This window comes from Pteropus vampyrus, unplaced genomic scaffold, assembly GCF_000151845.1.
Source record: "Pteropus vampyrus isolate Shadow unplaced genomic scaffold, Pvam_2.0 Scaffold66, whole genome shotgun sequence".
Classification (NCBI taxonomy): Eukaryota; Metazoa; Chordata; class Mammalia; order Chiroptera; family Pteropodidae; genus Pteropus; species Pteropus vampyrus.
The window spans coordinates 3,356,933-3,368,977 of NW_011888847.1; the positions used below are offsets into that span (position 1 = coordinate 3,356,933).

Below are 12,045 nucleotides of genomic sequence, written 5' to 3' on the forward strand. Positions count from 1 at the left end.
GCACTTTTCCCTACAACTTTTTTTTTCTTACCTGCTCTTATTATTTTCTGTGACCAGACAAAAAATTGGAAGGTGATATTCCCCTTTTCTTTCTTCTCAGTATTGTCAGTGAAGCAGGAGCATCCATCTACAGTGTTAGCTCTGAAGCTAACAAAGAGATGCCGGGACTGGACCCTAATTTGAGAAGTGCAGGTAAGAAGCTTAGCACCATCACAGAAGCATGTGATTATAACAGTTTGTACTTGTTTTTATAACAAACAAAATATTTAAATATCCAAGAACACTTAGAAGATATATTTTTATGAATAGGCTTGTTAGAAGTGGTTGGTTGGAATAATAATTGGAAAAGAAAAGGAAGAATACTGTTTGTAAAGAACACAGCATAGTATTCCAGAATGAAAAATTAACCCAAAACATCTTTAGTAAAATTAAATGCTAGAGAGTTAACAGAAATAATAAATACTCTTAAGCTCTCCGCTTATTAAAACAAAATATTTATTACAGCTTTTTGTTGGCAAAAAGTAATATATTAACATAAAACTATTTATAGTCAAATGTATGAGCCTACACAGGCTTTCAGTTTATTGCTAAATATTTGTCAAATGACCAGTTTCTCTTTTGCTAATGGGGATCATCAGTGGTATATTGTTTATATCAAGCCTGTTGTGATTTTAGTTGTATTAAGTTGCTTTGATTTCTGCAATGTGGAAGAGTTAAATTCTTGTGTGTGAAGAAATTAAGATACTTTGATACATCTAGTGAATGTAATTAGTATCACAAGCAAGATACTAGTTCTGGCCAGAGTATTTTTCTGTGTAATGTAGATATTCAGACTACTTTGTTAGAAACTGACTTTTTATTGAAAATTTTTCCTTAAGTATTCTCATCAAGTTTTATCAGCTATTCTTAAAATCTATACCTGGGGATGTATATTTGAAGGTTTTTTGTGGTTTTTTTTTTTTTTTTGCATTAATTTAAAGCTAAAAACTTCTTTCTTATATCCAGAAAAGCTTGTAGTTTCTCTTCAGTTTTTCATTCCATGACATAGTCCCTATCTAAAACGATCATCTTCTCAAACTCAGAACCCAGCTCAAAATCTTGCTTCTTCTGTGAAGTTTTTCCCTATCACCCCAGCTCAGCATGGTTTCTCCCTTCTTGCCATGTACTTTTTTGATGCTTGCCTTGTAATAATAATAATAATAATAATAATAATAATAATAGTAGTAATTAGATATAGTAATCCTGGTAGGAGCTGCTAATACTAATCTTTTTTAAGCACCTAATATATGTGAAACATTGTGATAAACGCATTACCAGGATTATTTTTTTAATCCTCAGAATTGCCCTATGAGACGTTTATTAATCCCACTTTATAGATGAAGAAACCAAGGCTTAAAAGGCTTAAAGAGGCCACATAGCCAGTAAGGGTGCGCATAACATTTGTGTACTTTTATAATTCACAACCTCCCAAGTTGGCACTGAAAGGTAATCTTCCAACAGGGCATTGGAAAAACATGTTGTCTAGGAGGTGGTGGTCCCTCAGACCTCCCACTGTCATAGTATTATAGATGACACAAGATTACTACATTCCAACAAGACCCTATGAAAATAGGAAATAAAAAGAGGAATTGGTGTCTGTTCCTAAGTACTCTGTTTTCAAAATCTAGCTCTGTCTTCAGTTTGTGATTCACTGCAGGTATGCATTCCTTCTGTGTTTCAGTTTCTGTCTATGGGGCAGTGACTATGTTTGATCCATATTAACTCAAAACATCTACCTAGACAATTTTGAGTCTTCAGAATCTAGTCCTGGAGGCAAATATTGAAAGAAGCTGAGAGTCTCCACTCTCGCTTTTTTAGGGCCCACTTCCTTTTCAATTCCTGTTTTCTGAATGAGAGTCTTTCCCTTTCCCAGTGATTGATGCCAGGGATGACTTTATACTTCATTTGAGATCTGACCTACCTGTGGGTGTGAGTTTTACCTTTCATCCCTCCATGAGTAACAGAACCTCAACGTTCATACAAGTGTTAAACATGTGTAAGAAAATAACTTCAAATTACCACATCTTCTTGACCAGTTTATCAACTTATTGAAAACACAGTTTATCCTTATAAATGCTTATATTCTCACATAATAAATACATTATACATGAGAGGCATTTAAATTAGATGGGTAGACTACTAGATAGATGGCATTAAAATATTTAGTATAGATTCCTGATTTAAAATGGAAAATTGAGTATACCTGTTATTCCTTCACTTCTTTCTGAAATATTAAAATCACAGTAACTTGATGGAATGAAGACAAACTCACTAGGACAAAGAGAATGGGAGAGGAGATAATAGCAACAGTTTCGAAGCTGGAAAGCAGATGACTAAGTACAAAGTTATCTAGCCAACTTGAGAAAATTGAATACTAAGACAGCATTGTAGAAAACAGCAAACTAATCTAAAATAGATCACAGAAACTGCATAGGTTCAGGAAATGTATCAAGCCCCTTTAGAAGTATTTTGGGAGTGCTGAGAGTGGGTCTAAAATAAGAGGATTGATTGAAGGTCTGTTTAAAAAGCAATTAGACCAAGTTAAACATTGACTATCATATAAACCAGCAATTCCGTTCTTACGTGTATACTCAAAAGAATTGAAAACAAGTACTCAAAAAATTCTTGTACACAAATGCTCATAGCAGCACTATTCACAGTAGCCGAGAGCTGGAAACAGCCCACATGTCCATAGCAGATGAATGGATAAACAAAATGTGGCATATTCATACAGTGGAATATTATTTTTAGCCATAGAAAAGAATAAAGTACTGATACATGCTACAACATGGATGAACTTTGAAAACATGCCAAGTGAAAGAAGCCAAACAGAAAAAGCCACATATTGTATGATTACATTTATATGAAACGTCCAGAATAGGCAAATCTGTAGAGACAGAAAACTGATTGGTGGTTGCCAGGACCAAGGAGAGGGGAAAATGAAGAGGGATGGCTTAATAGGTACGGGTTTTTTTTTTTAAGGTGATAAAATGTTTTTTGGAACTTTTTAGAAGTGGTGGTTCACACAGCATTTAAGTATACCACATACCACTGAATTGCACACTTTTAAATGGTTAATTTTATATTATGTGAATTTCACATCAGTGAAACGGAACCTCCCATTGCACACATTTTGAATAACTTTCCTTCTTCCACCTGTGCAGAACATTGGAGATTCTCTCAAGAGGGTTAAATGGAAGGTCTCTATACTGGAGGATACAGGTTGTACATGAGAGTAGGGATACCTACTGAAAAAAGAAGGGTTAAATAATTATTTACATGCTGTCATAGAGACTTTAGAGAGGACTCAGTCTTCCCTGCAGGAGATTAGGGGATTCAGACCAACACAAGAGAAAACACCTAAAGAAACTGCAGTCAGAGAGTTCACAAAGAATTGGCCAAATCTCCAGATAGTGAAGGCCACAGTTGACAAACCTCGAAGTTTTGCATATTTTATTTTTCTTACAAACAACACACACACACACACACACACATACACACACACACACACAATGAATGGGTTCTCCTTGATATTTTCTTATTGGTTACTGATGGCACATGGTGGAGCATCAATTTTTGCCTGGGTGTCTTGAAACCAGCCCACTGATTGAAATCTTACTAATTCTGATATTTTTTCAGTTGACTTGTTTGAGTTTTCTAGGTAGACAGTCATCATCTGTAAATAATAATAACCTAGTTTTTGTCTGTTCAGTAATTATGCTTTCTTTCTTTTCTTAACCAATTGCATTCATTAACTAGAATTTCCTGAACAATGGTGAATAGTAGTAGTGATACAGACAAATATTGGTGTCATATGTGGGCACAATAGTATTTGCCATATATTTGGATATACTGCATTTAAAAAATACATAATGGCTTCCTTGAGATACAGTTTACATAGCATACAGTTTACCCTTTTACAGTGTGTCAGTGTTTTTCAGTATAGTTAGAATTGTGCAACCACCACCACTATCTGATTTTAGAACAGTCTCATCACCCCAAATAGAAACCCCATATCCATTAGCAATCAGCCTCCCTTTCTCTCTTCTCCCCAACCCCTGGCAAACACTAATTTATTTTCTGTCTATATGAATTTGCCTATTCCGGATATTTCACATAAATTGAATCATTACAATACGTGGTCTTTTGTGACTGACTGGCTCTTTCACTTAGCATAGTGTTTTCAAGGTTCATTCATACTATAGCATATATCAGCACTTCATTTCTTCTTATTGCCAAATAATTTTCCATTGTATGGGTGTATCACATTTGTTCACACAGTTATCAGTTGATGGATATTTAGGTGGTTTTCACTTTTTTGCCCATTATGAATAATGCCACTATGAACATTAATGTACAAAATTTTATGTAGACATATGTTTTCATTTCTCTTGAATATATAACTAGGAGTAGAAATTTGGGGGCATGTAGTAACTCTATGTTTAATATTTACCAGAAGTCTTTTGACTTCTGTTACTATGCTTTCCTCACCATTCATCTTTTGTCTCTTTTACTATTTTCTATCTCAAAATGTGAATGTGCCCCAAGTTTTGGGTCATGACTTTCTCGCTTTTCATGATCTTTATCAGTAATCTATTAACTCCCTTTCCTTGAACTACGATCTGTTTCTTACTTTCAGGAATCTCTTGTCAGCCTGATCATTCTCAACCTACATGTATTATTATTACTGTCTATTGCATAATTCTTTTCTTGGTTATCCTGCTAGCAGGAAAACAGCACCATCTCTCCAAAGGCTGGGCATACTGCTTTTTAAATTCTACTTTAAACGATGTCCATCTTCCTGCCTCCTTTCTCTTCCATGCTTGAGTTTTTATGCTGTATAACATGAACAACATCTGAAAGGGAAATATCTGTTCTGGAAATACTAGAGTCTATGTTGCGATTGTTTATTGGGGACACTGTAACTCTAGAGTTCTTAGGACTTATTGTAGAATTAATATGTCACCTAGAAACTGTCATTTCCAGTCCATTGTTGCTGCATTTAGCAATATTAGGATGAACAAGGGAGACACTAGCAGTGAAACAGTTAGAAGGGCACCAGGTAGGTAGAAAATAGTTTAAAACCCTTGTGTGTATTTTAGAAATTTTAAAATATGAGAATCTACCGACATTTATCAAATTATGCAATTGCTCTATCCAATTTCTTAAGTTTAAATTTTCATAATGTGGGTTTTCCTGAAGGGGTTGATTTGAGAGATATACCTATTATTGATATCCTTTTATCGATACTACCTTCCTGCATAGTGAACGTACTGATGCCTTTATCCTTAACTTGGTTTACTGTTGTGTGTTGTTGTTGTTTTTTTTAATCAATAATGTATTTGGAAAACGCATGTATGTATTTGAAAAATTATTCTTATTGCATTATGTATAGATAAAGGCTAGAATAAAGAAATATTTGCTTTTAGAAAATATCAGGTGGTAGCATGTATTTTCAATGTGTAATTATAAAAGTGATTATTAGAGAAAACCATTTCTTCTGTAACCTGCAATGCTTTGCACTAATTAACCTTTTGTGAGGTGTATGTGCAGGCCTTGGAATCTCCATCTCTTCTGTGGGCAAAATAGGCAGATTGTATAACACCAGCTTATTGTTCTCTAAGCTTGCCTTGTAAGCTGCCGTTTCATGATATGTTAGAAGTAATAATGGAATATGTGAAAAAGACTTGAATGACTGTGTAGTGAACTTGATGTTCACAGTAGATCTTACCTCTGATGAGAGGTAGTACAAATTAGTGACAGGAGAATCTGGTCATCACTTGTAAGAGGTGGCTTCTGTTGCCAGACCTTGAACAGTCAGGGGATTCCTTTGATTTCTTTCACTTAATGAATTTATATTTTATCCAACCTTCTGTATGAGTAGGTGGATTAGTTTTTATGTATTTAGAAAATAAAAGCTGTTCATATGTAGGGACTCAATGTAACTATGCTACTTGGGAAAAAAAGAGCTGCCTTTAGAAGTAGCCTTAAGATTCATATTAAATTTCTTTTCTCTAGCTAGATTTATCTTATAAGCTAAATTAAATAGAAATTTTTGTTAACATTTGGTAGGGGAAAAAAAAAAGATGACAATGAATGATGACCAAGTAAAATGACACAAGTAAAGGAATATTTGAAGTTAATTTTCAAGTCTCTTGAACATGAATTGTGATGGTCAAGATGATTAGGATTGTGCGTGTGTTAAGAGACAAGCAGTTGTGACTTGGATCACTTCACAGAGTAATCTTGCAATCATAGTCAGGGCAATACAAGTATATTCACTAGCCAACTGACTTTGTCACTGTTTGCAATAACATACGATTTCATCATTCACTCATCATTATCAGGATCTAGTCCTAATAAGCATATTTGACATACAAATGTATGTCATGTTTATAATAAAGCAGGATTATATAAAAGTAAAATAGATATCTACCTGTTCATTAAAGTGTGAGCTCCTCTACTATGCTGTATCTGTACTTAAAGAACGAACAGGTGATTATGTAAGTATAGCAACTAAATGTTTTATTTATTCTTTCACATATATAACCTGTTCACTCTATTTGTGTTCAGGAATGCCTAGTGGTTCTTATAGTATAGTTAATCTTGAAATTTTACATTCACTTTTTGTGTGAAATTGTTGGTCTTTTGGGGAGAAGATAAAGAGGGATAGATTTAAGTACTTGTGTTATGAGGAACTAACATGACTATCTGGATACTGCATTTCACGTTAAGATTTCTGATTCTGTTTTTTCAGTTTCCATAGCAAGGCGTGTACAAGATCCATTAGCTGAGCTGGTGAAAATCGAGCCGAAGCACATTGGAGTTGGAATGTATCAGGTAAAAGCAATGTGTATCATTTAATTTATGAAACCCATCAATACAAAGAGCAATACTCAAACTTGGCCTAGTAATTGTCAGTGGAAATAGATTCCAATTTTCAAAGATTATACAGTTTGTAGGAAGGTAGTTAGGAGTTATAAGTTATTAGGGAACGAAGGGATTTTTGTTTTCTGTGTTTATGGTTTTGATCTAGACTTAGAATTGACTGTAGTCAGATTTAAAGACTTTTGGCACATTTGATCTCACTAGCAACTTAATCTAGAGAGCCTTTTCTTTTAGCATTATTATAAAAATGGAGGGGTTATGGGACAAGGGGGATATGTTGGCTCTTTGTGTAAACCAGTATGAACTATTGGTCTTTATCAATCTTTCAGAAAGAAGCCGTTGATACCTACCGTTACCTTTTTTTTTCCCCTGTTTCCATTCCTATTTGATTATGATAGTTAGTTTTTGGTCATTACCCAGTATGAGCTAAACACTTTCAAATTTTTACTACCACTTTGTAGTAGTAAAAGTAGTTATAGTGCTTGTTGTTGTTATTACTATATTTTCAATTCTTGAGGTTGTGTTTACTGGGCAATTGAGGACGGCACGAAATCTTGAAAAAGTGAATCCATGTTGTCTCCAGAAACCTAGAGTTGTATTACTTTCCTCTTTGATGAAAGTTTTTCTTAACCCTAAATAGAATATTACCCTTTGTATAATTTTCATGAGATTTGAGTTATAGGTACTATACTTTATCTAAAGAAATACTACATTAGGTCATGGAATCTGTGACCACTAGAAATAGAAGAGACCTTAAAAATCATACAACCCTACCCACTCATTTGACAGAAAAAGAACTGTGTCCTAGAATTTTACCTAGGATCACACTGGCAAAGCCTGGAGTAACTTGTCATCTATTAGAATGGGAAGTATTCCCATTTTATAGAAAGTTAGACTTTAACTGGACTTGTTCATTAGGGAAGGGTAGTTACTGAAGGGACTGATCTAGCTACGTATAAAATTGCCTAGTATCTAGAGTACAACTCTAGCAGTTTTATGATGTAGGCATTTTAGGTGAAGTTATGGAATGCCTCAGCAAGGTAGTGGAACAAACAAAAGGGAAAGTCAAACTTACAGGACCCAGGCAGGCTAATAAGCAGTTGGCATCAAAAGGTCTTTAGGTAAATAGCAGAGACCTAGTCTCCAGATTTGGATTCAGAGATAGCATTTAACATGAAAAAAAATGGGGATATTTTCCAACAGCAGTGGGAAGTAATGGAAGAGTTTAAGCACAAGGATGACATGATCTGATTTGCATTTTTAAACATTTACTCTGGCTATGCTGGGGAAAATGATTTAGAGGGGCAGGGGAGGAGCAGTAGGACCAGTTTGGAGGCTGTTACTTACCCCAGGTGAAAGATGATGGTGGCTTAGGAAAAAATTAATGACAGTAGAATTGGAAAGAAGTTAAATCTATTTTGTTGGAACTACTTGTTGTAAGTGATAAGTGAAGGAAAGGAGTTTTAAGAATTTGCTCCAAAGGTCCTGGTATGTGGATGATGCCTGAGTAGAGCAGATTTCCTAAGGATTAGGTCAGTAATTTCATTTTGGACATGTTAAATTCGAGATACTTATAAGAAATCCAAGGAAAAATGTCAAATAAGAGTTGGAGATACAAGTGTGGGATTTAGAGAAATAGCCATGTTAACATTGGAGTACAGACTGGCAAATAATGACACTGAGAATGGGATCAAGATGGTAGGCTAAAAGTTCATGAAGTTCTTTAACTTCATTACTACCACCACTGACATATTTACAACTGCAAATTCCATAAGATAAGGTATACATATATATCTGTACCTATATAAACCCATTTATATGACTAAATTGATAACAGTATGGGAAAACAAGAAAGAGTTTCGTCAGTAGATGGAAATTTCAGGTATTTCTGAAAGACATTATACATGAGGAATCACACCCATGGAAAAATAAAACCTGATGGACCACATCTCAAAATATATGGATCAGTAGCGTTCTCAAACAAGAATCATATTCAAGTAGTGGGGAGGGGCCCTATAGTATTAGGTAAGGAGGTATATATAGAGTGGGTAGGCCTGCAGTACCCCTTCTGCAGTATACTGTGAATCCAAGCTAAAGCCCTGAGTATAACACAGAGGCCACCAGAGGCTGGGAGATCCTCAAGTAGCCTTTGATTATCAGGAAACTCAAGAAGCCCCATCCTGGCAAGATAAACTCCTGAATTATATGTGACACCTAGCACCATATCTCATATTTCCCACATTGCCACTTGAGGAAGATGGTGGTAAACAGAAACAGCATACACAGACAGCCAAATAGAGACTGTGAAATGATCTTGCTACCAAGAATCACTAAACATTTAAGGAAAACCTATGATAGAGAAGTGAGGCACCAAACTTAAAAAGCAAAAAATAACACACAATGAACAGTCAGTAGACTTTGAAATAAGTAAAATTAATATTCATGGAGAGACAAGAGAGGTTATTGCATTTATAAAACAAACATGGGATAGAATGAAATTAAACCAACCTTAGAATTTAAAAATATGATTGCTGAGACTTTCAAAACAAATAGGATCGAGTAGACACAGCTAAAAGCAAAGTAATGAATTGGAAGACTGAGCTAAGAGATTCTTTAGAATGCATCTTACACTGAAAAAGATGGAAAGCATGAACAAAAAATCATATGTAGAAGACATTCTAAAGCTTTAACATTCATCTAATAGAAGATTCAAATAAATAAAGAGAATGGAGGGGATTATAATCATAGAAAGAATAGGAGAAAATTTCTCCAAACTGAAGACAGACAAGTCTTTTGAAAGTGCCGAAGAAGAGAATAATAGAAGACTTACAGTCACATGCCATCCTATGAAATTTCAGCTCTATGACCGTACCACCCTGAACGTGCCCCATCTCGTCTGATCTCGGAAGCTAAGCAGGGTCGGGCCTGGTTAGTACTTAGTACTTGGATGGGGAATTTCAGAACGCTAGCGATAACAGAGACTGATTAAAAGCTTCCAGAGAGCAAACATATTTTATCTACAAAGGAAAGAATCAGATTTTTAAAAAAAGTTTAAAAAAAAAAGTTTTTTTAAAAAAAGTGATAGAATATAGAAATGCAGTAGTTTTGAAGTTCTAGGGAAAAAATATTTTGAATTCATAATTCTGTATTCAGGAAAAATAGCAAATCAGTGTGAGAGGAAAATAAAAGCGTTTTTGGACCTGTAATGATTCATGTTCTCTGATTGTTACAGACCTTTTTCGAAAGTATTGTGTATGGAAGTACTCCTGACCAAAAAAGTGGGGAGGGGACCCAAAGAATGGAAGGGCATGTCGTGAGGAAACAGTATTGAGTTAAGGAAACAGTGGAGAGTTTTGCAATACACAAACACACACAAAAAAGGTATACGGAGTTGAGTCTCATCGCTTTTTTTTTATCTGTAATGTTAATCTTTAAATATTATCAGTCTGAATCAAATTAGTTCAACATGGGAGGGTAGAAGAAAAAGAAGTGATGAAATATTTGGTTTTTTTTTTCAAGAAAACAATTCAGATATAGATTAACGCTACAATTTGTTAGTAAAACATAATCTGAAATATATGAATAATACCCACAAATAGGATATTAAATATAAATCATGACAGCAAAAAAGTTTATCATCTTAACCAAAGGCAGAGAAAAGAAAACAAGTAAACATAGTAAATAAATGAAATATATGATGACAGGAATAAGTATAGGTAATAGGTAAAGGTTAATGGGTTAAATTGTCCTATTAATAGAATCTCAGACTTCTAAAAATAAAATATAGCACTATATGTGCAAGAGATACTTGTGTAAGAGATACTTGTAAAGAAAAAAGCAACCTCAATATTAGAAATTTGAAAAAACAATTTCACACGAATGAAAAAGAAAGTCATAACAATGTTAATATCAGACTAAATAGAATTTAAGGCAAAGTGCAACAGGTTAAAGAGGGATATTGCAGATTAATAACAGATTCAGTCTTTCAAAAAGATATAATTGCCCTGAACATTCTGTGTTATCTAATACTATAGCTCCAAAAAATATGCGATATTAAAAACTTCTAAAAATCAGAGGAAGAGACAAATATACTTTTTTTCCATAGGGGTCTTGATAGACCACCACATATTAACACGTACATTTTTAAAATAACCTTTTTGAGATATAATCACATACCATACCTACATGTACATACATACATAAATTCACCCACTTAAAGTGCACAGGTCGATGATTTGTAGTGTATTCATAGGGTTGTAAAAGCTATTGCCACTGTCTAATTTTTTAACATTTTCATCACCCCAAGAAGAAACCATTAGCAATCGCTCTCCATCGCCCCCTCCTTCCCTAGCCCTAGGCAACTACTAATCTATTTTCTGTCTCTATAGGTTTGTCATTTCTGGATATTTCATATAAATGGAATCATATAATATGTGGCTTTTTGTGACTGGCTTCCTTTATTTAGCATAATGTTTTCAAGGTTTATTCATGCTGTAGCACATATCAAAACTTCATTCTTTTTCATGGGCAAATAGTATTCCACTGTATATATATATAGGTAACTACGTATTTTATTATTAAAGTTTTGGTCTGGTTGATTTGTACACATTTGTACGTGGGTTTATATAAAACATTTACATAAAATATAAAGAGCCTCTGTATACCATTTATTGTAGATGAAATACAAATTTTTATCAGAGAAACCCAAATTAAACAAGGGGCTAGTATATCAGCCTAACAATTGAGTAAATTTGTAATGAAATGATAAACATCTGAAACACCTGTGCAAGTGAGAAGGATATAGTGAAATGAGCATTCACATAGATTGTTGATGGAAGTGCAAATTGTCACTTTTAAGCAAATAGTCAATACCTAAGGAAGATGCACTTTAAAAAAAAAATGCATCCCTTTGACCTGGTAGTTCTTTCTTTAGGGATCTCTTCTAAGGCAGTAATAAGAACTGCTGATTGGATTTATATACAAGTTTGCTGTTGTAGCAAAATATTGGAAGCAACTGCAATAGAGAAATAGTTAAATTAGTTCTGGTATATTCATCAGTTAAAATATTATACAGCCATTAAAAATTCAGGCTTTCAGGGAGCATTTAATGACCTAAGA

At 34.2% G+C, this 12,045-nt stretch overlaps 1 protein-coding gene across 2 annotated transcripts in view; it reads left to right on the forward strand.

Moving 5' to 3' along the window:
* SRBD1 (S1 RNA binding domain 1) overlaps positions 1-12,045 on the forward strand; it is a 183,984-nt gene that overhangs the window by 97,936 nt on the left and 74,003 nt on the right. For both annotated transcript variants that reach the window (XM_011361334.2, XM_011361335.2), the window contains exons 14-15: positions 101-192; positions 6,797-6,879. In XM_011361334.2, coding sequence (XP_011359636.1) covers positions 101-192; positions 6,797-6,879 — 175 coding nt within the window. The remainder of the gene's footprint in view (positions 1-100; positions 193-6,796; positions 6,880-12,045) is intronic.